At 43.0% G+C, this 26602-nt stretch overlaps 1 protein-coding gene across 3 annotated transcripts; it reads left to right on the top strand.

Annotated features, from left to right (window-relative positions):
- The first annotated feature begins 283 nt into the window (after nucleotides 1–283).
- ALKBH3 (alkB homolog 3, alpha-ketoglutarate dependent dioxygenase) lies at nucleotides 284–19002 on the top strand. 3 transcript variants are annotated; one of them, XM_066997593.1, is made up of 9 exons: nucleotides 284–420; nucleotides 1380–1495; nucleotides 2689–2723; nucleotides 4738–4785; nucleotides 6289–6392; nucleotides 7622–7710; nucleotides 10756–10965; nucleotides 17991–18089; nucleotides 18634–19002. In XM_066997593.1, the coding sequence occupies exons 1-9, from the start codon at nucleotides 351–353 to the stop codon at nucleotides 18724–18726; spliced, it is 864 nt and encodes a 287-aa protein (XP_066853694.1). In that variant the 5' UTR covers nucleotides 284–350; the 3' UTR covers nucleotides 18727–19002. The 3 variants fall into 3 exon arrangements, with proteins under 3 accessions (XP_066853694.1, XP_047913709.2, XP_047913715.2); XM_048057752.2 differs by lacking the exon at nucleotides 284–420 and adding an exon at nucleotides 590–904; XM_048057758.2 differs by lacking the exon at nucleotides 284–420 and adding an exon at nucleotides 1833–1934 and having other exon boundaries at nucleotides 947–1495.
- Nucleotides 19003–26602: the final 7600 nt, after the last annotated feature.

Below are 26602 nucleotides of genomic sequence, written 5' to 3'. Positions count from 1 at the left end.
TTCCTTCTTAAACTGTTTGCACTTCCGTATCTCAGACTGAAGCTTTTTATCTCAGACTGAAGACTCTCCCTGTCCGGCTGCGGCCTCATTGACAATGCGAGCATCTTAAAATCACTGGACCAACCGGCTAAGCTCTTAGCTGGAGCTACTAATTAAGCTGTTATTAAGTTCCTTCCACGCTCAGGCCCCGCTGCAAGCTCCGCAGCCGCCACCAGAGGGTGCCAGGCGCTCAGCCATGCCGCTCCGCGGTGCCCGGGGGGCCGGGCGGAGGCGGAGCGGCTCGCCGAGGAGCCCCGGGCGGCCTGGGGGGGGGCCGGGCCGGGCCGTGCCGGCGCTGAGGCGGCGGCGCCATGTCGGAGCGGCGGCGGCGGGCCCGCGTGCAGGGCGGCTGGGCCGGCGGCCCGGCGGGGCGAGCCGCAGGCAAGGCCCGGGCGCGGTGGAGGCGGCGGGGCCCGGCCGCGGCCCGGGTCTCAGGGGGGCGGCGGGGAAGGCCGGGGCCGGGGTACCGGGGGCTCCGGGGGGGCCCCGCGGGGAGCGAGGCGGGGCCCCGCGGGAGGAGGAGGACGAGGGGCCCGCAGCAGGCTCCTGCAGCAGCCGAGACGGCCCCGCCGTTGTCGGCGGACAAACTGCACGGCCCCTCGGCTCGCTGGTGAAACTGCACCGAGGTGGACTGTGGAAGAAACTACACCAGGTTTAAAACCTGGATTATTTATTTATTGTTTCTTAATAACGTGATACTGACTCGGGTGATTTAACAGGCTTGCGCTGCTGAATTTGATCCCGATTTTGGAGGCTATACTTTTAATAATGCGTTGGGCCAACACCAGCAAAAAGCAAGGGTAAAAGAAGCAAGGCGAAGCTCGCCTCTCTTAGGAAATGAGTTATGTGTGTGTACATGCAGTCTGTAAGTTCAGAGTTCTTGAACTTGGGAGTTTAATAGTTTTAATGCAGTTTTTTTCATGCCGTAATGACTTCTGTTTCTTTAGTGCTCCACGTTTAGGACTGTGGTATTCCCTAATGCCACCATGCATTCTTTCCCACGGTTTCCTGTGAAGAATATCAATTTCACCTGTCCCTTTTTCCCCTCTGTTTTAAACTTAATGTTAGCAAAAGGCAGCACTTTTGATTTGTAAGCATCTACATTTGGCAGAAACTCATTTAAAAACATTTTTCATTTGTCCATAAATAACAAAAATATTCAAGACGCTACGCACTTTTAACTGTTATGTGATGTAGGTTTGGTTGTCACCAGAAGTCTCTGCCAAGCAGAGGAGAATCCTTCAAAGAATGACTCCATAAGGCCTTCCGAACACGAGTGTTGTGTTTTCCATAGGGTGAAGTGCAATTTCATGTGATCTGTTTTTTTTTCTTTGCTGTAGCACCAAAGGCACTTGTGGCCAGCAACATTTCCCCTGCAGGCACTACTGGACAGGCATGGATGCAAAAAGATCAACTTCACACTCAAAAGCAATTTGTCTTTGAAAAGCCATCAGAGGTAATTAATTATTTAATTAAACACTTATTACCAGAATCTCAAGTTTTCTGAAACTTTAAACAATTAACTGAAAAATTACAGACTTTGATATTAATGGTCTCATGTTTTAAAACAAACGAAAAACTCAGCTGAGCTGAACTTTTAGGGATTTTTACCAAGCGGAATTTGAAACTCTTATGGTCTGTCCATCTGTGTAGTTTCACTCTAGGAATTCATTACATACCTATTCATAGCTACTTTTGTTTGTTTGTTTGTTTTAGGAGAACCAAAGAATATATTAAATATTCAGAATGATGCAATGTCCCAAAGCATGATTTGAGCTCTGTTTTGGTTTCAGGGTATCTGTGATATTTCTGCTGGGGGAAGCATGTGAGATTTGTTTTCTAGACTTTCCTTTATGGCCCACAAGGAGATGAAGGATATTTTACTGTTTGCAGTGGTAAGGTAGTGCCTTGCTTGTGAAAAAAATCTTGAACACTTCTTTCTAAGCCAGAAATATTAGAAAGACCCTTCATGGCTTGCAAGGTTTGGAGACGTTCTGGGAAGTTTTTCTCTTCTCTGCAGCAGAGCCCTGGCGCCTGTGTAATACTATGTCTTGACTGTTTTGCATGGTCATTTCTGTAGCACCTTGCATCTCAGCCCTCCAGTGAGCTCAGAGAAGAGAAGCATAAACCCCTAGGGCAACCAGAATGATAATATGGGCTGGATTCCACGATTTAAAAAATAAACAAACAAAACAACAACAACAACAAAAAAGCTGTCAACAACAAACCAGCTGTCTCAAGCTGCCATTTTAAGCTGATGGTTCCTTCTGTCTGATCTGTCTTACATTTTGTTAATTGGGGCTGATGTTTGTTCATCCCTTCTGTACTTGTTGTACATTTTTAATTCTGAATGAAAGGCTAGCATTTCTTTGATTGTAATTCAGTATTGTGATAATACAAGTAGTTTAGAAAGGGATGTCCTTTAGGGGGCAGTTGGTTGTTAAAATATGTCTGGAGTGGTAGCTGCATCTGAGGGATGCGGTGGAGTGTTGCTGCTTTACCAACTGTCCAGAGCTGTGTGTTTCTCACTGACGTTTCAGTCTCCAGCTATCTAGAATCACTAGAGATGGCAACAAGCTCTGTTTGACTAGAGCGTGTCAGGTACATAAACACTTAGTATTCACCATGTGTTGTCTGGTTACCTTTCAGGTGGAACGCAAAGTTCCTGAGGCAGGTGTGATAGAGTGAGTATACTGCTGACTATCTGTCTAGCTTGCGGCTTTTCTGTTTTTCTGGTCAGGGGGAATATGCTGAAAAGAGTTCCTTTTCCACTTAAACTGACTATACCTTTGGAAGAAATTTCAGTACAAAATGTGGACTTTCAACCCTTTTATCCTGAACTGAGTTTATGTTCAGGAGAGTCCAAGCGTGTCTTAATAGTTTTTGTGGCTTTAGCATAGCTTTGTAAGTCAGGAAAAATGAACGGTTGGGGATTCTTGGATAACAGAACCACAAATATGTCTATGTTGGTTAACAATGCACGTTTTCTTGCAAAAGTCCCTGCGTAAACTATACTGGAAATTACTTGCTGTTATCCAGGTATGTAACTGGTATGGCACCTCAAGCAGCGCTTCCTTTGAAGGTTCAGAGAAGTAGCTGCTCGTAAGTGTCATAGTGAAGCTAGATACTCATAAGCTGTAGATCACTTGCCCTTTGTGTCAGAAATCTCAGGGATTTGCTCAGAGTAAACATGGCATGAAGTATGGCAAGGTGTGGTGGTGTATGGGGAAGATACAGATTTTGAAAAATAAATTTGTTTCAGTTTGGTCATCATGATAGAGTTTTCTTACTAAGCGGTTCCTATAAGGCAAGTTGCAGATCCATCTCGAGTGGGATTTGCATGTTCTTACATCAAGGGGTCTGCTGTTAGTTTTCTGTGTGCACTTCAGATTAGATGCTGGGTGGGTATTCATGCAGAGCAGGCACGATTCAGACGCCCTCTGATGCCCCATGTTCAGCCGCCCTCTCACAACTGGTGTGGTAGTGAACTGTTCGTTAATTAGAACTGCTTGTGAGAGGTGTTTCTGGCAAGATGCAGGAAAAATACTGGTGGAAATAGTAACAGAATTTCCCTGCAACATTTAGAGATTGTAGCAGATACCATGTGTCTGCTAGCAGATACTTTCAGTGTGAATGATACAGGCATATATTCTTTGCTTATTGTTTATTAGTAATAAATCTGTGTACTGAGCAAATTCAGTGTGTTAAAAATGCTCTAAAAGTTCACATGACTTTATTACTCTTATTTACAAATTAAATAAAAAATACAGGGGAAAAGAAAACTGAGATGCTGTTCTCATTAAAACAAAGTGCTGTAGATAATATAGTATGGTTTATGCTCTGAGTGTATGTGCAATATGGAAAAGAGTGTAGAAGTTCTTGTTTATCCAACTGTCTTAAATACAGCACAATGCAGAACAGTTTGTGATGATCTTGCAAGTTGGTGAACTGTTTTGAGGGAAAAGCAGTGCTGGACAGCAATTAATTCAAGGAGTGTTTCAGGCAAAAAGCAGTATACAGATTGGAGCTAGCTTAGGAGAAAAATGAGATTGTAGGTGAAACGAGCAGTTCGTGTGAGAGAAGATAATACTTCACAACTGTGCAGCTTGTAACAGAGGGTAGAGATATTTACCCTCTGTACCAGCTACACTGGCTTAAATATGGTTTGCATACCTGTAGTTCGGTTTCTCTGTGTCCTGCAGGCTGATGAATGCTTTGCTGTTAGCAGAAAGGTATCTGTTTTCTAACTGAAAACTGGATTACATGTCCAGTTAGATTCGTGCTCGTTGTGTACCTATAACTGCGAACATCAACCATAATGGTCAGGGCGCGGTTTTCTGTGGTTGTCTCCCTTAGATTCCCTGTGACATCCCTCATTTACTTGTCTCTAGAGCCCTAAAACCATGTCTTGAGCCCTGGCTGAAGTGGGAGCGAGAGAGAGGAAGTACACACAAACTCATTTTTTCTGTGACATCCCTGGCTGCCTTAATCTAACCTGTGTCTCTTCAGAACATTTTTGCTTCCCTTAGTACCACAAAGCTTTTTTTCTTTTTTCTTTCTCTCTCTCTCTCTTTTTTTATTTTTTAAAGAAGACTCGCCCTAGTGCAGGCTTACAGCAATTCTAGTCCAGGTTGCTCTGTGTAAGATCACTTACTGTTGTTGGTGCATCTGACAGCTCTTGCTTTTCTATACCCTCAGCAAGCCTGGTGTGTATGAGCTCAGCACAGGACCAAGCGGAGTTTCTAGGTAAGTGGATTACATGTTTTTTGAAACTTGCCATTTGCTGCTGTTGAACAATGCGGTGTTACTCAGCTTTCTGAAGTCTAGTCTCTGTAGAGTGTTCTGACTCGGGCAGGTGCCTATTGCCCTTCCTGTGTGTCATGTGTTTAGAGTACCGCTGGAAGTACTTTGAGTATCAGGCAGCAGAGACTTACACAGTTCTGAGCAGCACTGAGGAGGCGAAATACAAACCTCTTTAACATCTAGCACGTACTGCGTCTAGTGCTCTTGTCTGGGATAAGGGAAAGGGGCTACGTCCGTTTGTTTCATGCACCACAGTAAGTTGCTGCTTGAAATTTGGATTGGTATTCCTGTGTTAGCAAGGGTGCGGGGTCTATGTCATATATAGTTGAGAGCTACCAAAATCTTTTAGATGTAAATTGGACTTGTTTTTAATTGATACGATAAAAGGATTTAACTTGAAGCAGATTGGCAACTTCGGGGTTGTCCCTTTTAGTTATGTCTTTTGTCTTAATTGTTACAGCTTCTGGACACTTCAGAACCTACTTGTTTTGTGATTCTGCTAACTTAAAAGCATTTTATTTCACATTGCTGACTTAGCTGCAATATCAATATTCATTCTTTTTTTTTTTAATGATCTTAATAGACTTCTTTTTTCCAATATTGGAAAAATGCTTGAAAGTTTTCATCTTGTTTTATTCTAAAACTGCAAATAATTTTTATACAAATTTCAAAACAGCTTTGACCAGTAGGGAAGAGAGAAAAAAATACGCAACCAGTTGTGTTACTTTGCTACTTTCAGGAGCTTATATTTTCATAATATATTGCTGTACTATGTACGTATTTCAAAACAGTTGGATTTTACATCTCTTTTTAACATCTTTGCTACCTATTCTTACTGTGGTGTCTTTGGAGCATTGCATACTCCGAAGGGTAACCTCTCATGAACAGCTTTCCTGCTTTCCTACTCCGCAGACCAGCACAGTGGCCAGAATTTTTCAATGCTGCTGTTAGTACAGTCTAAATATAAAATGTACGTATAAAAATATGAAAACTGGAGAGATTAAATGCTTATAGGATTCCTGTGCTTTCAAAAGAAAAGGTAGTGGTAGTAGTGAAAAAGGGCTATCAAACTCTTAAGTGCCATGGAGATGACGAATTACTTACAGGCAATTGCTTACCTGTGTTGATTTTTTACCATAATTGGGGTATCTAATTTTTCAAGTGGAAAGTTAAAAACAAGTAAGGATGCCATTTTTCGCACAGTATATGGCTGATTATGGAACTCATGGGTTATTGTTGCTTTCATATGTTTTTATAGGTTTATAAAGCAACTAGACATCCTTAGTTAGGGGAAGACCTATCAGGAGTTCCTGCTGCCTTCTGTTCTGCCTGCATTACAGGCATTCTTACCTTAAATTCTTTGGGAATCCCAGAAATTAGAGTATTTTATCTAAGCATATATAGAGGTCTTTATTCCTTCCTTCTTTTCTGTATCTTCTTTCTTAGGATTCATTTGATTCCTGGCTTCATTGATTCGGAACAAGCAGACTGGATGTTTGAACAACTCCTTCAAGACATACCCTGGGGTCAGAGAACTCACATCAGACAGGGTAAGGATGTGCAGACTAACTTCTCAGGTTGTTCCCATGCTAAAATCCACACAGCGCACATCACGTCATTGTTTTTCATTTCACACATTGCCACTCCTTCACATACTTCCTTCCAGGTTTTCCATGCCTAACTGAAGAGTACTGCTTATCTTTCAAATCTGTATCACCATGTTTGTATTCACAATTATTTCAGATCTTTCCAAGTTCAAGAGATGAAAATTGCCTCTGTCTTGTAAGTCTAAAAGGAATTCCTTTCTGTGGCATCTTCAGTTCTTTTGTCTTGCAGTCTTTTTGATTAAGTCTGTGCTCCATCCCTTCATACCATCTCCCAGTGATGTCATGAAAACTATTTTCTTTGAGGTTTCTGTTACCAGGAGTATTTTTGCCACTCTCTCTTAAAATTCCAGCAAAGCAGACTTCTTTTCTCTTGTTTTTGCTTCTTGGTTGCAGTACAACCTAAGTGAAGAGTCTGCTATTCTGGATTTGTTCACTAAGGGGCCACCTGTTCTAGCTAAATTTATCTTTTTAGGCAGGAACGGACATAACAAAATACGTTGGAGTAGTTACCGGTCAGGGCTGGAAAATTTCTTCAACATCTGTGTTTATTGGCTTGTATTAAAGGTAGTGTAAAATGGAGAGTGTTACCTGTCAAAGATGAGAAATAGCTACCAAGGTAGTCTGTTCAGAAGCTGAAAGTACTTTAACTTGACGTTTGTATTACAGCGCAGAACACTTGCATATTTGACAAAATAGTACTTGTTCAGCTTCGTTGCTTTCTCCTTCTGTAATGTCCCGTCAATGCTCCAGTCCCTGACACCTCATCCTTTCCAGAGGGAATACCTTGCAGTTAATGCCAGCGTATTGGAACCGGGAGAATGTAAAGCAAACTAGGATTGTAAATAAAATTTCAGTTTCATTTTACTATCTTTAATTCATTATTTAATTATTATTTCCTTGCCCAGTCTGGCATAGGGATGAGAAAATTGATGTGGCTCCAAGATTTTGGCAAGGGAATACATTTCTCGTATAATCAAAAATGTAGCACAGGGTCTGCTTTTGAAGAATACTGCTTCACTTGGGTTCATTCTGTAATGTAATTCTTTAAGGAACTACTTTTTAACTTCAGGTGAATCAACAGTCCCTTTTTGATTAAGTTTTTTGACAGAATTGTGTTTTTCCATTTTCAAGTTCTTTGATAAGGCAACTAAGAAGCCTTCCTGTTTTTTCAGAAATGTCTTTTGAGGAGCCAAGGCTTACCTCCTGGTATGGGGAACTTCCTTACACGTACTCCAGGATAACAATGCAGCCAAACCCAAATGTATGTATATTTTTACAGTTTCCTTTTATTATTGTCTACAAAGAAACCCTTTGCAGAGATTGAGAGACAAAACCTTCCTTCTGTCTTCTTTTTGTCTAGAACATTTGTCAGAATTTCTTTTGTGACCAGCAACAGATTCTAGTGGAAAGTGGACAACTTTGTAAAATAAGCATTTTGAGTGGATTGACTGAGAGGAGCATTTTTCAGTGAATAAAAGTTTGGAAAAGGAAATTGCAGCTCCAGAGTTTAATTCTTAGTTCACTGTGTAGCTTTGGACAAAACTCTCAGTTGTTCTGTGTGACTTACTCTATGCATCTTTATATTGAAGACTGTAGCGTACACAGTTGTACGGAGTTTTTCTTGTAGAGATATAACAACATCAGCTACTGAAAAATTTATGTTCAGAAACACTTAGATTCAATACTGCTTAAATGTGAATTTAGGCATATTGTTGATTCCTGTGTAAATGTTACGAGATTCAGCACGTGACGTGCCTGCTCAGCCTCTCCAGATTGTGTCACGCAATTTCCCATGCTATTTTGGAACGGTTAGAAACCTTCCAAGTGACTTGCTGATGTGTTGGTCGTGTTCAGTTACTCTTGCTGGCTTCCAGCCTGTTGTCCCATCGGCCCGTCTCTTGGTATTGCTTTGCCTGAAATTGCCATGGCAGTAGGCTGCAGTGTTCTGAAGCGTAAATGAAGTGTGACTACTGAAGGCTGGATAGGGTTCAAAAGAAAGAAAAGTGTCCCAAGTCCCAGAACTGCTGCCGGATGGGACGCTTCCCAGCAAAGCTCAGTTTGAGGGAAGTGGAAAGGTGTTATTTACCAAGATGAGTTGTAAAGATTTTGTAGTTTCAAAAATCCCGTGGCTGGTAGTTTAGTAGTGGGAAAACAGGCACTTTTTGTACTCATTCGTGGAATATTATTTTGAATGGACTTTTCTAGAAGCAGAATGACTTTAGGGCTTGGAAGTGCCCCCCGCAAAATCATTCTGCTGTACACTAGTTATTTATAACTAGTTCAGAACTGCCTGATGTGGAACCTGTTGCTGCTCAGAGGTTAGACAGAGCCTCTATGCCCTAGGTTCACTGTTTCAGTCCAGTTTGCTTGAAGTTCAATTAGCCATCACTGGACCACTGCCATCGTCTGGAAAGTGCCCGTAGCCAGATATAAGGGTAGACTGCACATAGTCACTCTGACACTGTATTCAGCTTTGTAGGAGGGAGTTCTGCAGCGTAGAAGCAGCTGTGGATGGTATAAACAGCACAGCCCTTACCTGTGGAATAGGTTTTATATTACAAAAACATCCTCAGTGCCAAATCACCAAATGCAATTTGGCGCGCAGGTTCGTCAAAAACAGTTGGCTGCCTTGAACATTTGATCTGTAGGAGTGATTAGCTTTGCGCCCTCATTTTTTGTTTGATAAGGCTGGGTGTGATGGCAGCACTGCTAAGTATGATCCAATGCTGCTGCGTAAATGAATTTTTGTACTAGAAGGAAATGTCTTTGTAAGCAGTGATATAGTTGGGGATGTGGTAATGTTTCATAACAAACTTACTTCCACTACTGCAGGTTTATAGTGAAGTTTCCACAGAATTGTAAAAACCACCGTATAACATTTTTGCTAATAATACTTTTGTGATAGGAATTGAAGGAATCCGGTCCAATGGGTCACTAAGAAGCGCTTTCAGTCATTCTCTTTGGACTCTCCTGTGATTGCATCGCATGTTTGACACATGCTGCAGTTCTGGAGATCCTGTGTTTTTTCCTTCAGGCAACCCAAGTACAGGCTATAGCATTTTTGGGTGCTGTTACTGATTTCCCTACATATCCCATAGCTACAGGCTGTGTTCATGTATAATTAATCATTCACATGATGCTTAGTCATTGGAGGGGTGGCTTATCTAGAAAAACACCAAACAGAGAAAGATGACACGTTGAAGGCTTCTGAGTGTAGCCAATAGGTTAAAAACCCTCTAAACATGGGTGAGCATGGAAGGACGGTGGTGCAGAGTTATTTGAGGTGGATACTGGGAAATAACTCCTGCTCTCTGTTCCTTCTGCCAGTGTTCGCTGGGAGGTTTGGAATCAGTTCTTTGTCCTCTCTTGATCTCTGTGTTTCTGCTTATATAATGGGCAAAAGATTCTGGCCTACATTGCTCTGAGCCTTTTTTTCTCTTTTCTTTTAGCTTATGTAGTACTTAAAAGCACTCTGACAGCTGAAAGTCATGATGTAAGTTTATAACATTGAATAATGATTCACTGGACTGAGCTGTAATGGAATGTGCAGAGCTGCCACAGGCTATGGGCCCAGCAAGATATTAGCAAAGGGAAGGGGGAAATTCGGGGCCTGCGACATCCATTTTGCGAATCACTGGAAAGTTACAGGGCTGAAGTCAAACCCCCAAGAGAAGATGAATGGGGCTCAGCAAGCTGTACTGCTAGAGCCGGGAGCAGGGGGCCACGCTGTGGAAGTGTTAGGCCAACTGCTTCTCGTTCTGTGTCACCTGCAGGGAACGGAGAGGGAGTCACGTGGACACCAACTGCAACTTTTTGGGTGCGCTACGCCCACCAGCAGTGGTTAAGTAACTCAGGTGTTATCAGACCCGTGTGTTAAACTCCGCTAGCGTGGCCAGGAGATTAAAACAGACAGGTATGCATGGGAGAGGTTGCACAGTTTTTGTTCTAGTTAAGAACTGCTGGTTTTTATCTGTGCTCAGTTCAAGCAGAATATACTCTTATCTACTTCCTCACCTTTCAGTTAATTGAGGTGGCTAGTGGCTGCTGCTAGCAGGCAGACTGGCTTCTTATTTTTAAGAGGTGATTTAGTGGTGAGCCATAGGTAACATAAGCATATTTTGCAGAAAGCCTGTTCCTCAGCTTTACTAAAAATTCAATCAGAATTGTTCAGAGGTGTTTGTTTGTCTTCAGGTTCGTTGTGGTGGAAGTGCAGTATCCAAGAGTAGTTTTCTCCTTGTGTCCTGGTGTTATTGTGTGCTGCCCTGCTTTCATTGTATTTATCTTGCTCCCTCTGTGCCGATTGCAGTGGCATCCTCTGCTGACTATGCTAAAGGAGCGCATTGAAGAGTTCTCTGGCTATGCCTTCAACTCCCTGCTCTGCAACCTGTACCGAAACGAGAAGGACAGCGTAGACTGGCACAGTGACGACGAACCATCACTGGGAAAAAATCCCGTCATTGCCTCGCTCAGCTTTGGTGCTACCCGGACCTTTGAGATGAGGAAGAAACCCTCCCCCGTGAGTATTCTTACTGCAGTGGAAGAGTCCAAACTCATTTGTTTAGTCTCCTTTCCCTCTGTTTAGAGAACTTAATAACTAAAAACATTCAGTTATGTTAGTAATTAGTGGAAACACTCATAAAGTTCTGTGGAATAAGTGTAGGAATCAAAAAAATCTGTTACATGGAACGTGACATCTTCAGGGTGGAATGGAACCACTCTAATAACGTGCAGCAATGTGGTGCTGCAGTGAAATTGCAGCCTACTATTTTGTCCTGATAAGGTCCTTTCCCATTACTTGAAATCAGTGATGTTAGAAGGAAGCTTTCACTATCTAAATGAGCCATAGATTCGATGCTGTTTTGTTAAGCCCCAGTAATGGTGTAATTCATAGTGTATGTGTTATGCAGAGTGGCTCTGACCACTCTTGTAAGTAAAAATCCCCCTTAGCATTGTCTGAATTTTGACTTGTGTGTGTTCAGGTTGAGAGCCAATGAAGAGCAGGAAAGAGCAGCCCATTTCTTTTACCTAAAATACCAAGCTGTCGTATCATACTTCACAGACTAAACGGGGATCGTTACTTTGATAGGAGGCATATGTGAACATCCTCTCAGGAATTAGTTTCTGATTCAGTAGAGAATACTCTTTCTAGATAAAATGCTGTGTAACAGGCATTTAAGCAACAAGTAACTTAGCACTTAGATTTTGCATTTATTGAAGTAAAGGGATCACATTCTTTTGCTGAAAGCACAAGCCTCATTGTAAGGTATCCTGCTTCAGATGTCTTTCCTGCATGTTTTCTGTTACGTGGTGATGTTCTTGCTATGAACTCTGAGGAAAACTTTTTTTTTCTGATGTAGTCTGAAAAATGTAGTCTGAAAAGCACTTTGGGATCTTTGAGAAGATGTTTGCTGTCTACTTACATTGTTACTTATTCTGAATAAACTAGTGCAGAAAGCAAAGGTGGACATGACCAACCTATAAACCGTGCACTGAGGTATTGAAATGTGCCCTTGAGGAGTGACAGAGGGTCACCTAGTCGTGAACAAAAAAGGTCAGAATTTGAATCAGAAAACTAAATAATTTGTGTTTTTCACCAGTTCTTTAATGTGCAAGTTCTTTGTTGCCTGAAGGGAGTTTAACCCTGTGGTCCTTGAGCATGAGATTACATAACCAGAGCATTGTGTCATTGGGCATAGCGTGAGTAAGTGTCTTTGATTCTGTGATGATAACATAATGTCAGCTGGAAAGTTCATGCCTCTGGGAAGCTGTAAATGGTGCCTGGGTTCATTTCTAGAGTGCATGTATTCCTTTTTGATGGATCGGAATTAAAGCCACCTAGATTTCAGTATAAACTTTGCAATTTTCCCCTGAAAATTGAATGCAGTTCTTGAGCAAGAACTTTGCTGTTTTCTGTTTTCTCAAAAGACACTCACTATGTGTAAAGGGGGAAATTCAGTCTGTGCCACTCACAATTGGCCACCTTCTTTAATCTGTACTATATGGTTTCTTCCCTTTTCTTCCTGAGGTGGATGATTTTTTTTATGTATATATCCCTCAAGTGGCGCTCATTTTTTTTCTTTAGTGTCTTTGACCTGATATTTCTGACTAGCTCAGTGTTGTTATATATAAAGTGCATTCCTTTTGCAATTGTGACATACCTGTTTCTAAAATAAGATCCCCACGTGCAGAGTGATGCTTGAACAAGTTGCTATTAACTGTGTATCATGTGCCTAAGGGAATTTGTACTTAAAATTATATGTCACGTTACGTATTCTTTGCACATTCCAAAAGCCTGCAATTTTCTGAGAGCATCCTATGACACTAGGTGCTTTGCCAAGTGGGAGTTACAAGGCCCTCTGATGGAAATTACAACCTTTCAGGCTGTACCACCAAAGAAGTAATTTTCATGCTCCATTGTAATGTAGCATTCTCTCTTTCATTAAAAGAAAGTTCAAGTCGATTGCAGATATTTGAAGTTTGATCACTACTTGGTTAAAAGCAAGTTACAGGAACAGGAGTAGCCTAGGGAAGGGGGATTTAGATTTACAATCATCACAGGCATCTCAGGCTCTTATCTGGTTTGTAATCTGCCATTATTTGTACGTCAGGTTTTCCAGAGGTAGTCTTCACTGAGGGAGGAAAAGAGAAAGCAAATCCTTTTCCTCCCAAAATTAAGCCTCTTTGAGGACCCGAATTCTAGTAACACTGATTTTAGAGTTTGAAAGGCCTTCATTTCTCTCTGTTGTAAATGCTTTTAAGTAGTTCAAGATGAAAGACGTCATGAAAATGTAAGATGAGAAATACTGTGCTAGGGGCTCACCATGGATAAGTGATGCTGGAAAAAACCTGAAGCGATTGCCTGTGTGTGATCGTGTACTGGGTACAAAACAGCATGTACCGCGAGTCAGGTAACGTCTTGTAGTGCAATTGAAGAGCACTAAATCGGGGCCTTCGGAGACTCCAGCTCATATTGGTGACTGTCTGTACAAGTAGTGTCCAAATTTAACTGTGGATGAACCTCTTAGGGAATAAAACCCTATTTCTCTAAGACAACTATAAAAAAAAAAAGTTAATTTTGGTAGGCTTTTTTTTTTTGGTTTGGTGGGTTTTTTTGTTTTTGTTGCTGCTGCCGCATGTTTGTGTGAGATTTTTACATTTGTGTTGCAGAAATTTGAAGTTTCTGTAGGCAACACTGAAACTGCCACTAAAAGAAATCTATCTGTCCTTGGAGGAGGAAAAAAAAGTTATTTAGCTGCAAGTGGCATTATTATTATTGTTGTTGTTGTTATTTAAATTGTTCCAGAGTGAGGTTAAAGAAAGGTTCAGTCTGCTGTTGTTTTTCTTTTTAGTGACTGCTGTAGTGGATGAATAAGTGTTCATTATATAACAGGGAATGAGTATAGACAGTCGTGCACAGCCTACTTGAATCCACATTGCAAACATCCCTTCTGAATAAGCAGAAATAATTCCTACTCAGATTTCAGCCCAGAGCATGTTAAAAGAAATAATAAAAAGCTGCATATATTTTGGGAGCAAATCCCTCACTGGAGTTGTTAAGGAGACTTTTCATGGAAGTTAACGTGATTCCAGGAAGTGTTTTTCTTCACCCGCTGGAGTTTATCTTTTTAAGGATTCTTTCTTCTAAATACTGCCTTTTCTGTTTATTTGGACCAGTTGTGTGGCTGTATGTGATGTTTTGCCTTTGCTTTCAAGGGTTTCTAAGGTTTTTGGATGCTTACTTGGTAGTCTAAAGTCTACAGTGAAGTGATCTAGTTTCTTCTATTTTTTGCCTCTAGTTCCAGCAAATTACTTAAATTTTTTCTTGCCTCCTTGTTGCTCCCCGATTGTTGTAGCTCCTGCCTGCACTGGAACCGAGAGGCGAACACTTTGTTTTGGAGCTGTGATTCATACTGAAGTCACGCACAGCCTGCTGGTTAAGTCAGCGAGCCCTCTCATGCTGTCCCACAGCATACCTGTTACCTCTGCCTTGCCACCTCCTCCTGCTGCTCTCCACACCGCCCCGAGGCCCTGTCCCACTCATACCTGACTTAACCATCCTACTCCTGAGGAACTGATTTCGCTGCATTACGTGGGTCTTCCCGATCCAGCCTTGGCACCGCTTTTACTATTGCTTATCACTGCTCAGCTCAGACAGTGCCAGCTTATCTGATTAGGTCTTTTTGGAAACCGTGCGAGATTTTAGGTGAAGGGTGATATTTGATGTCCCAGTAAGCTCCCGTGTCCCGCTGGGAGCTGCTCTGCAGCAGAGATCTGGGTGCCACACGGACCGGTTCGGTGCAGCTGCCCAACGAACTGCAGTGTGAGCTGTGCATGGAGTTAGAAAGCCAGCTGTCAGATTCATCTGTCTGTAGCCAAGGAAACTGATGGATGCTGGGCAAGGGAGGGATTTTCGTGCGTACGTTAAATAATAGCAGGATGTTCGTGGTGTTCTCAGAATCAGCCTTCAGATGGGTCTGTCCTTCAAATGAAACACTAAAACAAGGTTCTTCTGTCCTTGAGTAGCTCTTCTAGCAGAAATTAAAGATCTCCTAGTACTTTTGAAAACAGAAAAATAACCCTCGGTGTCCTAACAGGCCTAACTGAAGACTGACAGGAGTAGATGGAGCACGGTAGAAACCGAGCCTTGGATCAGGACGGGGTTGGGTTTGAACTTTTGGATTGCCATGAAGGAGGCTTGCTTCCTTGGCTTTCCCCACCAGTATTGGCAAGACTTGAGCAGCTATAGGCAAGCAGAGGGGAAGAGGCGAGTACTTTAAGGCTGCCATACCACACTTGCAGAATGCAAGGTCATCAGCAGAAAGACTGAGGGAGTTTAAAGATAGTCCTGTGTAGGTGGGTGGGTGGATTACATGAGGAAAGGGTAATATGACTGGTACTCTGCCTTCTAGGTATTTTCTATATATTCTCTATATATTCTAGATATTTTCCCTTTCTTACCTCTTTGATTTTAATACCATTTTAAGAAAAAAAAAAAAAAGGATGGAGTCCAGGAATACTTTCAGTTTTTATATTGATAGATTCCCATCTACTCATACTGAGCTTTTGTCACTTACGACCTGTAGTTCCTTGGGTTAAGAATAGGCATCAAGAATAAGTTTCCTTCATAAGCTTCCTGAGCTGTGAAACCCAGCTGAGTCTCCTGTATGTCTGACATCAGCCCTAAAGAGAAAAGCTCTGAAGTGAGGTTTAGTGGATGTGTTAGTATAGACATGTAATGTGTCTAACTTCACTGGCTCTGCAAAACCAATGAACATACAATTCTCTTTTTCCTAGGTAAAACTAAGCTCAGATGTTACATTTAAAATGGAAAGAAACTGCTGGTTTTACATACTCTCTTTTCTAAACCAAAAGGATGTTTTCTCCTAAATCATTTATCTTAGAAGGTTCATTTTAGTTGTGATGAGCAAGGGACAAAAATAAATCCACTGTTGTCCTTCCACAAAGTGAAATGGTGTAATCCAGTGAAATAAAAAGACAGCCGTGCACTGCTATTTCACTGCTTTTCATCAGCGGTCATGTTTGATATCTATTTTTGAAATTTCCCTTGTTTCATCTGTTGTTTAAAAAAACACTTTTGGCATTGTGCTTTACTTCTAATAGAGCAAGATAAATGCCTCTTAATTCCAAAAGCTTAAAAATGTATTTTGCAAATGGACATTGTCCTTACAGAGAACGAAAATACTACAGGTGATTCTCGGTGCCTTCAACACTTCTGATTTCAGAGGTTTAGTGAGCTTAACTAACTGCTGAAACAGCCTCAGGCCCTTAGGTATCCCCAAGAAATGCACAAACCCAGAATTGCCAGCCATGACTGCCAGTTGCACTAGCAGTACTGACTAACCTTGTTCTGTCACACTGTGACTAACTTCTAGTCCCAGACGTGAACAGAAAGTTGCTAAGATGCTAGTCAAGTACATGAAGTGATGCTTTTTGTTATTGGGAATTGATTTCACCCCAATCAAGCTCTTTTGCATAAACAAAAAATTTGATTTGGTGAACTCTTTGGGAAAAAAAAAAACAAAAACAACATCAACAAAAAAAAAACATTCTCTCTGCTTCTAGATGCAGTGGTATAATAACAAATATATTTTGAATAACAAATTTTCATTCAGACTGTTTGCTATATGCAGCCAACTCAGAACAAGGTTAACCCTGTATTTGTACTGTGTAGTCCTTGAAAACGAGAACCTCTCATACTCTTATTTATTTTCTTTTTGCTTGGAAAAAGTTTATCATCTGCTTTACTATTTCAGGTTATCTGATGCATTCTTTAACTTAATAATAAAAGACCTTGAGTCTCCTCCCTTTCGACGCTAATTAAAATATTTCCTCTAACCCCCTCTTCCCCCAAATAACCCCTGTATTTGGAAGGTGATTTTCTACTAGAAACTTCCTTGAATTCCTCATTTCAGAGGGTTGCTTTCCATTCTTCTTTTGGTAGCTTTCAGATTTGGCAGTAGAGATCTACAAAAGGCTAACTATGTACTTCCTTTTTATATTTGGGGAAATAGTGGTTTTCTTATTTACACTTTAATATTAACGAACTAATCCAAGTTCCAGCATGAAGTAGTCTACATGTTAAATAGAAATTGTTTAAGTTTTGCAGCAAATTTTTGCAACTATTGAAAGCTAATACCAGAAAATAGTGAAGAGTGCATAGAGCATTATAATATCAGCCCATGTGGCAGTCTGGAAGATGGTTCATGTCAGGCGGAGCGTGATCTTATGAGGATGCTACTGTTGTGACAGTGAGACTTCCCTAAGCAATTGGACTCCGCAGGGTGGTGGTCCAGAGTAAAATTGGAAGGAGTAGTGCAAAGAAACAGAGTTACTATCCTGACTGACACCATTTATATCAGACTACTACTGCTGTGTTGCTACATTTGGTTGTGGTAGTTGTGTTTTAAAACAGTAGTACGTAATCTGAAGGCTTAACAAAAGTTTTGCAAATGATGTGCATCTTCTAGTTGAGCAGTCTGGTTTGCTTCATGATGATCAAGTTTCAGAGAATTTGTTTTACAAGGTACTATAGGAAAAATATTTTTCGGTAGGAAAAATTATTTATTAGATAATACTATAACAACAAGTAATGTCTGGAACCTGAAACAAGACAAATTGAGAATAGGAGAATGTGTGTTTTGGATGAAGTAGTTAACCATTGGAATCATGGTTATGATTGCAGAGTGTTTCCACACAGAACTGTTCAGTTCAAGTGGATGTTCCCAAAATATTTGCAGCCTTGCTCCAGAATTTTGCACTGGACTTAGGAAGCAGTTGTTGAACTTCACCAGTGTTGTACAGACAGTGAGATGGAATGGCTTTTCATCCTTAAAATGTTCAGCTCCTCAACTCTTTATGAAGTACAGTTGAAGAGAGGTTTAGTTAGACTTCCAGATCTCATAAAAGCTTCCTTTCATCCTTTCCCCTCCCTGTTTTTTAAGTTCTGTTATAGAGGACTGAGGACTGATTTTCTACCAAAAGCACTTGCCTACTTCTTCAGTGTCCTGTGTTTCTTTTTAGGAAGAGAATGGAGACTATACTTACGTAGAGAGACTAAAAATCCCACTTGATCGTGGGACTCTGCTGATGATGGAAGGAGCTACCCAGGAGGATTGGCAGGTAAGAAATCCTTGGCACTGCTTTTAAGAGCTTTATTTGCAGTGCAGTTCTCTAAATGTGTGCAAAGCACTCCCATAAAGGTACAAAATACTCGGCTTCCAGTGAAACAATTATTTCACAATGCTTTCTACCTCAGAATTTCAAAGCACCCACAAAAATTATGCGGTTTTATTCAACTGCTAAGTGATAATAGGAATCAGCTCACATGCTGATGTTTCAGCATTTAAGTTCAGCAGTGAATGCTGCAGCCTGCAGCTGAAAGAGCAAAATCCATTTAGGAACTTAGAACATAAAAATGTTGAACTTAATTTAACAAGGCTACAGTAATCTACAAAAGACCTTTTATTTCTTCAGTAGCCCTGAGTAGTCAGAACATGAATGTTCTGCCTTAACTAAATCTTTAGAAAAGTTCATGAAAAGCCATTACAGAACATTAAGGTTTTTTTATGTTGTTTGATTACCTGTATTTTAAATACACCAGCTCATGAGGTTTTTTTGTGTGTTTGTTTTGCCTTTTTTTTTTTTTTCATAATGCCACTTACAGCATCGAGTGCCTAAGGAATATCATTCCAGAGATGCACGTATAAACTTGACCTTTAGGATCATTTATCCAGAACCTGATGGAGTTTGGAAGTGAAGAGGCACTTTGGGCGTTGCTGAACACACTGCAGATCGAGAGCCTCGGTTGGCTACGTGTTTTACAGGAACAGAGAGTTCTGTGAAATACCTGATGGGGAAAAAACCTGATATCATTGAAGGTCTTTGACAATCAGAAGTTACCTGTTATGCGGACAGTGCGGTTTTGTTTTCAGAAATGGTATGCTTTTAGATGATACTAAATCACAGGCTTTGTTTGTGATAAGATGATGATCACTCTTAAAGAACATGGAATCTCTGAGAGGTACTGCCTGGAGCAGACAGATTCAGTGAGCAGTTATTTTTGCACCTTCTCGTCTCCCCTTTCTCCCCAGATAGTGATCTACATTCAAGTGACATAGATCCAGAACATGTTCAGGATTCTTTTATGTAAAGCCAGCTATATGTGCACTGTGTATGGAAATGGGAAAGCTGCACTCTGTGATGATTTCGGAGTGTTAATCACTTCACCAAGGGGTAATGCATTGCTTTTTATTTGTAGGTTGCAAGAGTCTTTTGCAACAAAGCAGTCAGTTTTGTTATTTATAAAACTGCTTGAATTATACTTGTGCCTAGTAGAACAGCGGGTCGAGGCTTCCTTCTGCTATGTTCTCTATGGGCAGATTTCTGTCCTTACTGCTTATTTGTGTAGACATGTCACAAAAGGGCAAGGAACAGAAACATCTTAGCCATGAATCTTATCAGCTAGGTCAAAACTGCTGATTTCTTGCGTGCTAACAGTCTTCCATCCCTGTTGGCTTGGAAGTGTTAGCTCCATGTTGTAGGCAGGAAAACAGAAACAAGGAGATAATTTTTTTTTTTTCCAGAATTTACTAATGCATTCTTAGTTTCTTTTTAGAACAACTGACTTGTGGCTTCCAGTGATTTCAGGTGGGACAAGAAATGTCAGCATCCCTAAAATTCATGCTTGCGCTGCCAAACTTGATATCCAGAATTGGCCCAAAGATTTGGACACAAATTATTATCATCACACTGTAAGTTGTAAAGCTGTAAGTATAGTGTTAGTATCACCAGGCACGGCACCCGGTCTGGTGCTGCTAGCAAAACATACTGCTCCTAGATCGGTGCTTACTGCATTAGAGCAGGGGTTGCTTGCAGGGCTCTCTCTCAAACTGCTGCTGTTACAGAGGAGCAGTCAGCAGCTCAGACCCGATTCTTGGTTGCCTTGCTGGAGTTTGCCTGACCTAGGTACGTCCTACCTGTTGTTAGAACCAGCGAGCTGATGGTTGCCTTCTCAGTCGTCACACATGCTGTCTGCGTGGTTCTCACTGCAGCGGATGGCATCCCCTGTCCTGGATCAAAACACAGGTTGGGTATGGCTTCGCTTTCGGCTTGAAGCAGGATCTAAGCACGGGTAAATACTCTGTGCCTTGTAGCACACTGGCAAGCTTCTTTAATGCAAGAATAAGCTGATGGTTGGAAAACGCCTGTCTCTTCTAAGCCAGCATTTTCTGTAGTTTAAAGTTGTTCTTGACAAGAGCAGTCAAGTTGTTGATACTCAGTTATGCCTATTCTTTAAGGTACTGATGACCTAAAGGACAGACTGTTGAGTCGTTTCATTCCCTGTATTCTGAAATTTGGCAGAAACATTTTCTTTGTGTATCAGACAAACTTATTAGCAGATTCTCTATTTAAAACACAATACAGATTTTGAAATAACTTATTCTTCTAAAATGAATGCATGTTATTGGAAAACTTATTTTGTTATCTAATAATTTCTTCGCTTTTATCCCAGTTCCTAAAGCAATATGTTTTCGGAAATATGTTTGAAATAAGTTTCCAAAGTAATATTAATTTCTTGCACTTGAATCTAAGATATGGACTCAGTGATGTATGTCTTGAGAATTCATGCTGAAGCAGGTGGACATTTACTTTAAAATTCATTTTCTTCAGGTAACTGGTGCTTTGTTCATGTCCCTGTATGTGTGCCCAGTTATTGCAGTCCTTACAGAGAGTGTTTTTCCTTAACCAAAGGGCATCTGATTTTTCCAGGTATTCTGACTAGGCAACGTGTTAGCCTTTAGTAGTTCATACATTTAGTTCTACATTTGTTTACACTGTGTTAAAAGCAGTCGTGCTGCAAGGAGGAGTAGGAGATGGGGACTAGTGGGAACTTCTTAAACTCACAAACCCGAACCTATGGAAATTGTAACTTGTTTGAATTCAATGGAGCCACGACACACAGGCAGGGCCCTGGAGGCTGATGCTGTTGAGGAAAAAAACAGTTCCTTGCTTACTTTCTCAGTTTCAATTTATAATGTTAGCAAACTGTGTTGTAGTTTTGTTTATTTGGTTTGAACTGGAAGAAGACAAAGGTTTGCCCCCCAGAATAAAACAATTTACAAGAGAAATGCCGCATCCCACGGAGCTCTCCTGGGGTGACATCACTTTATTGCTGCTGTCTGTGTGCTGCTCGTGCTCTTGCCGGCCGTGCTGCTGCTTGTATCCTAAGCAGGATGACGGTGGGGAGAAGGCACGTGGCGTGGTTCCTCCCCCTGGCCTGCATGCCCTGGCTGCGAGGGGAACAGTTGGCACAGAGGTCAGGTTTCTTCATGCCAGCTGGGAAGTTGTGGGTCCTTCCTTCCTCCCCCCACCTCCTCCCAAAAAAGTCACCTAGCCAGGTGGCGGCAGATTGCAACCTCCTGCCCTCCGGAACCGCAGGAAATGGCTCCGAGCAGAGGAGATTCCAGCCCACATCTCCTCAGGAGATCTTTCTGCGGGGACGTTTTTCTCCTAGGTAGAAATCTGTTCTTTAATACTGCAAGCACTCTCATGGTTCCCAAAGCGGATGTGTGCAAAGGTAGGGCTTTTAAAGGTTTTTAATTCTGGTGTTGTTTTCATGACACCTGAAGGCTTGAATTTTAGCTGGAGACCAGCCAGCTTGAGAATTTGGAGTGGTACTGTTCAGCTCTTTCTGCTGTTGGAGTCAAGCGCGCAGTGTGAGGTTTATGTACAATGTAAACGTGTAGCTACATTCTAGGCTTTAACTTACAAGCAGCTGGAGGAACTTTTCCTCTAGTTATGTGGATTTGAAAACAGTATCTCTAAAAATGCTATCCGAAAGGTTTATTTTCCAGTGACAAGGTTTTCTTCCTTCCCAGGACTGTTTTGACAGTACAGGAATCCCAGCCGAAAGCTTACTGAAAAAGTTGTAAACTCAGAATTTGTTACAATAATACAAAGTAAAATACATTGCAGGACTGTTCGGTTTATCCAAACCCAAATGTTTTTACATGTACAAAGGATTCAGAGCTTGAATATTCAGATAATTGAATATTCAAGATATTCGGATAATTGAATATTCAAGCACAAACTCTTGATGAGGCTTGGGGTTATCTGATTAAATATTCCAGTGTTGGGCCATACCAGGTTGATCTGTGCACGTTCTGTTTGAAATCAAGAGTAAAGTTCATCATTTCTCTTTTCCAAGAAAAAAAAATCTTTATTTTTGGCTGTGATTAGCTGTAAAGCAGTACATAATTTTATTTCTCCTGTGTCAGATTAATTCTAGCTATATATTTTCCACTTGTCATGACTGACGGGTTTAATATAGCTACCTGAAATTTCCTTCTGACAGTAGTAATTTAGAAAGAGACAGGGTGCCAGGAAGGGGTTAAGAAACCAGAATTTTTGTACCACAATACTGGCAGAGTACAGAAGATTGTTCTCCTGGGGTTCAGGACAGAAGACGTACGATGGGTGCTGCGAATCCATAATACCTCCTCGTCAAGTGCCGGTACTATTGACTTAGCTAAAAAGCATTTAACACCCACTTTGCCTTTTCGGGTCATAAACATTTTCGGAGTGGATATGAAATCTGCCTCACTCTGTTTTGTTTTTGAAGTGCTTCTTATAAATGCTTGAGGTTTCCATAGCAACCTGTGCCATTTGTTTAAATCGGCGCTCGCTGCCCTGTCCTCCCTGCACCGAACTTCTGCTGAGATCCTGCCGGTATCCTCTCATTTTCTTGGCATGCCCGAGAGCGGCTTGTAAGTGTTATTTAGTGGCTCCACAGCAGTTCTCGGTAAAAACGCTGGCCCTTCCCAAAGGGCCACTCACTCAGCGAGATGACAGATGTGTGCTTTTCTCGCTTGTCGACCTATTTGATTTACCTCGTGCGTTTCCTGCATAGCATTCGGCGCGGCTCTGGGAGTTACTCCGTGCTCCTGTCAAGAACAGGTGGGCTGGCAGGTTTTTGGCCTCTCCCGCTCTGAGGACGTGTCTCCAGGTAGCTGGGACACCCTCTTTTAAGGGAAGGGAGCGGGTAGCATAGTGTAAAATTTTAATCAGAATAAGGAGCCAGGAGGTCTGTCTCGCAGGGCCCCACATTTCATTTAGATTCTCCAACAGAAACAAAGCCTCTTTGTGTTCTGATCGCTCAGGAGGCTTTTTCTGGCTGAGCAAGGCTTCAGATCCCAGGGGATCACCCAGAGAGACAGCGTTCGTTTGATCCAGAGCGGTGCTCAACCAAAACCGATTTCTGCCTGTAGCTGCCTGCGCAGCTGCTTTGCCATCAACACGAGGCTGTTATCTACTCGGTCCCACGGTGGAGACGCCGTGTAAACCCCCACCGGAGCAGGCTGACGGTGCAGCTCAGCTGAGCAGGGAGCTACCTGTGCCAGCCCTCTGCCCGGGCGCGCTTCCAGCAGTTCCCTTGCGCCAGGGCAGGCTGCCACGCAGCCCTGCAGGGGCTGAGCCAGGGAGCTGAGCCGAGCGCGGTCCCTTCAAGCAGAGCGGAGCACAGAGCCCGCTGCCCGGCAGGCAGCACGGCCAGGAGAGCCCCGGCGGCGCTGCGTGGGATGGAAGTCGTGCTGGTGACTCGCGGCTGCCCGTCGGGTCCTCGCCACGGCTGGGGCGTGCTGCGGGAGGACTTCTTGCCCTGAGGAGCTTCTGATGCAGACAGCAAAGGATGAAGCAGGAACAGACAGAGGCGTGAGTTGCTGGAGGGCAAGCGGCAGCGCGAGGAAACCCTTCAGGCCTCGGTGCTGCCACGGGTACAATCCAGCAGCTGAGTGTGGGCTGCTTCTCCCTGAAAGCTCTCCGCGTTGCACTGGGTGCTTTTCTCTTCTCTTCCATCACCTCCTCAGTTAGCTCCTGCCTTGGGTGCCTAGAGCACAATGGCTCTGTTCTGTCTTAGAAAAACTTCCTGGCGCTCAGGTCAGTCCTCAGCTTTGAGTACAATTGGCTTTCATCTGGCAGGGATTCGATTACTCTTTTTTTCCTTTCTGCTTGTCAGCGTTAGCATCACATTGGATCCTCTCCTCAAGGCAGGGCTTTGGCTGCTGGGACAAGCAGCATTCAGCTATTTACTGGTGTCACTTTCGCAGTTTTTGCCTAAAGTCCCTGAAGAGGGTTAGATTGATTAAACAACATTCTGCAGGATATGATTACCTAAGGTCTGATAGTTCATTGTGGAGAAACTTTACATTTTCATCCCTAGACTCCAGTTGATTTCTTTCTTCACTACTTGTAAATAGGCTTAAAAGAAGGGGGGGGGAAGGAAATGTGTTCTGCTGAAATACCTGGGTGCTCTGCAGTGTTTTTAGACACAGAAGAAAATGGAAGATCAAATACTTCAGGAGTGCTGGGATCCCACCCGTGGCACCAGCCTATGGTTATAAATCTCGGCTCACATGGGAAAGCTTTTGGTTTTGTCTGACTTCCAAAGAAGCCAGAGCTTATGTGCCTGTGCTGTCAGCCCTCCCTGGCTAATGAAGAGCTCACTGGTTGGTTTTGTCCAGATCTGACAGAGGGTAATAAAGGTCTCAGAAGTAATCACGTTTCCTCAGCTCTTGCAAAACTCAGCAGCTGGGTGCAGAAGAAACACCGAACCCAGCGTCACGTGCTCAGCACAGCTGCCCGGGGAGGAGCAGGGAATCCTCCCTTCCTCAGTCCTTCCCCAAAAACATTCCTGGTCCTGTGCCTGGAAGCAGGCACGCGCCCCCAGCACCGTCCCGGCTACCAGCTGGGCATGGACCGTGCGGAGGGACTGGAAATCCCTGCGCTTGTCAGTGAAGTTCTCCCCCACATGCACAAAAGAGTGTTTTCCCCAAAAACTTCTTTTGAAAATGTGTTTTCTCAGGGAAAAATATTTGTCAAGCTTCTCAATCTAAGTCAGGATGTGCTTTATGAATTGCAAGCGCTGCTTGATTAGTAGCATCACAGTAACAATTAGAGGTAGAAATACGTGTACAGGTAAAGCCGTGGAAGGTCATAGCTGAACTTTGCTTTGAGCGCCTGCGACTTGTGTAGCAAAAGCAGCAGGAGTAGGCAAGTCTCTCTGTTGGTTAAAAGCACAGATTCTTTCTTTGAGCAGCTGATGTTTCTGAAATAACCGCTCGTCTGTTGTCTGAGCTGCATTCTTATCTTGTATCCTCGCAGCATCATGTCCTGATACGTCAGTAGCAGTGCTGGGAAAAGCTGCCATCCGTTCTGACGCCCGTCAGGCCAAACAAAGGAAATTTAATGCAGCAGTTTCCGTCAGGGAACATTTTGCAGCTCTTTTTGAAAACAAAGAGCTTTATTACCACATTTATTAGTGGTAGCGTGATGACAGCCAAATGCTGTTATTCTGTGACATTGCTGCTGAGATGCTGGCTTCACTTCAGCTATCACTTTACAATTAAAATAATTAAAAGCAGAATAATATGATATATTTCTGTAAGGAGCATTAATACATTCGAATGTTTTGGTCTGTACGCTGTCCAACTGGTAGAGAGCAGCTTTATGGGATTTATTGTGGCTTGAAGCACATAAACAGGCAAGACTGAAAGTGAGCTATCCGAGGGGGTGGGATCTCTGAACGCACTTGGCGTTAGCCATGCTGTCCTATCGTCCGAGCTCCTCACAAGAATTAGCGAGTCTTTGCCGTCATCTGCAGTCGTGCTGTGGGTGCATCCTCGCCCTGCAGTGCTGACTGCTGTGCTTGAGGGAATGGACCCGGTCCCAGACCTCACGGCAGGCTGGCGCGGGGAAGCGGGTTTGGAGAAGAGCTGAACGCCACGTATCCTGCGGGCAGTGTGCCGCATGGCCCCCGCCGGGTTTTGCCGTCCCAGTCATCGCCCCCAGCTCCGTCCCTTGCCCTTGTTGTTCCCCGTGTTGTTCTAGCCTTGGTGCTGCCCTTGGAGGGGCCGTGTTGCCCTCCCAGCCCCAGCAGCTGCCGGGTCCCCTGCACCCAGCCGCCCGCACCGCCTTCAGCACTGCCCGCGGTGCCAGACGCACGTCCCTGATCTGTGACCACGCAGCTGAAATGATCTGGCATCGCACGTAAGTAGGTTGTGTAAGCACACGTGTAACATAACGGAGGGAATGTGCTCAGGCTTGAGGTGGCCAGCGCTGCCTCGTGGCCCCGGGGAGTCCCCAGCCTGAGGGGCTGGGGGCGTGGGGCCAGCACCGAGGTGGCTGTGGCCGAGGGGGAGGTTTCTGGGACGGGCCGAGGAGAAGATGATTGTGGTAGCTGTGAGGCTGTCTGTAAGAAGCTGTGAATCCGCGACTTAGCCAAATTTAATTTTCAAATGGCAAATTTGGCACTCTTTTTTTTTTAAAGGAAAAATGTTACCAGGCTGCTGAAGTCCCAGCTAGAAACACCGGGAAGAAAGACAAAGGCTAAAAAAATGCATAAGGAAAGGGCACGTCTCGGATCCAGCAACCTGGGGAGCGTAGCCCTTGCAGGTAATGAGCCAAACAACTCCCTGTGCTCTGCTTTGCTCTGTTGGCGTACAGTCACCAGAAATTAGTGATGGTTTTCCAGTCGGCAGACTCAAAGTGGGTTTCCATTAGGCCTTCTTGAGTAACCTGGGTTCCCCCATCAGGAAGATAACGAATTCAAGGTTAAATCATGCGTGCGTGCAGAGAAA

Source organism: Anser cygnoides, chromosome 5, assembly GCF_040182565.1.
Source record: "Anser cygnoides isolate HZ-2024a breed goose chromosome 5, Taihu_goose_T2T_genome, whole genome shotgun sequence".
Lineage (NCBI taxonomy): Eukaryota > Metazoa > Chordata > Aves > Anseriformes > Anatidae > Anser > Anser cygnoides.
The sequence above is the reverse complement of the archived record's forward strand: the minus strand, read 5'-3'. Positions and strand labels throughout refer to the sequence as shown.

Excerpts from the sequence above, each read along its gene's own strand:
- ALKBH3 (XM_066997593.1), top strand. The coding sequence starts at position 351 with ATGTCGGAGCGGCGGCGGCGGGCCCGCGTGCAGGGCGGCTGGGCCGGC. Across the intron at positions 1,496-2,688 it reads TCTTTGAAAAGCCATCAGAG|GTGGAACGCAAAGTTCCTGA; the intron begins GTAATTAATTAT and ends GTTACCTTTCAG. Across the intron at positions 6,393-7,621 it reads GAGAACTCACATCAGACAGG|AAATGTCTTTTGAGGAGCCA; the intron begins GTAAGGATGTGC and ends CTGTTTTTTCAG.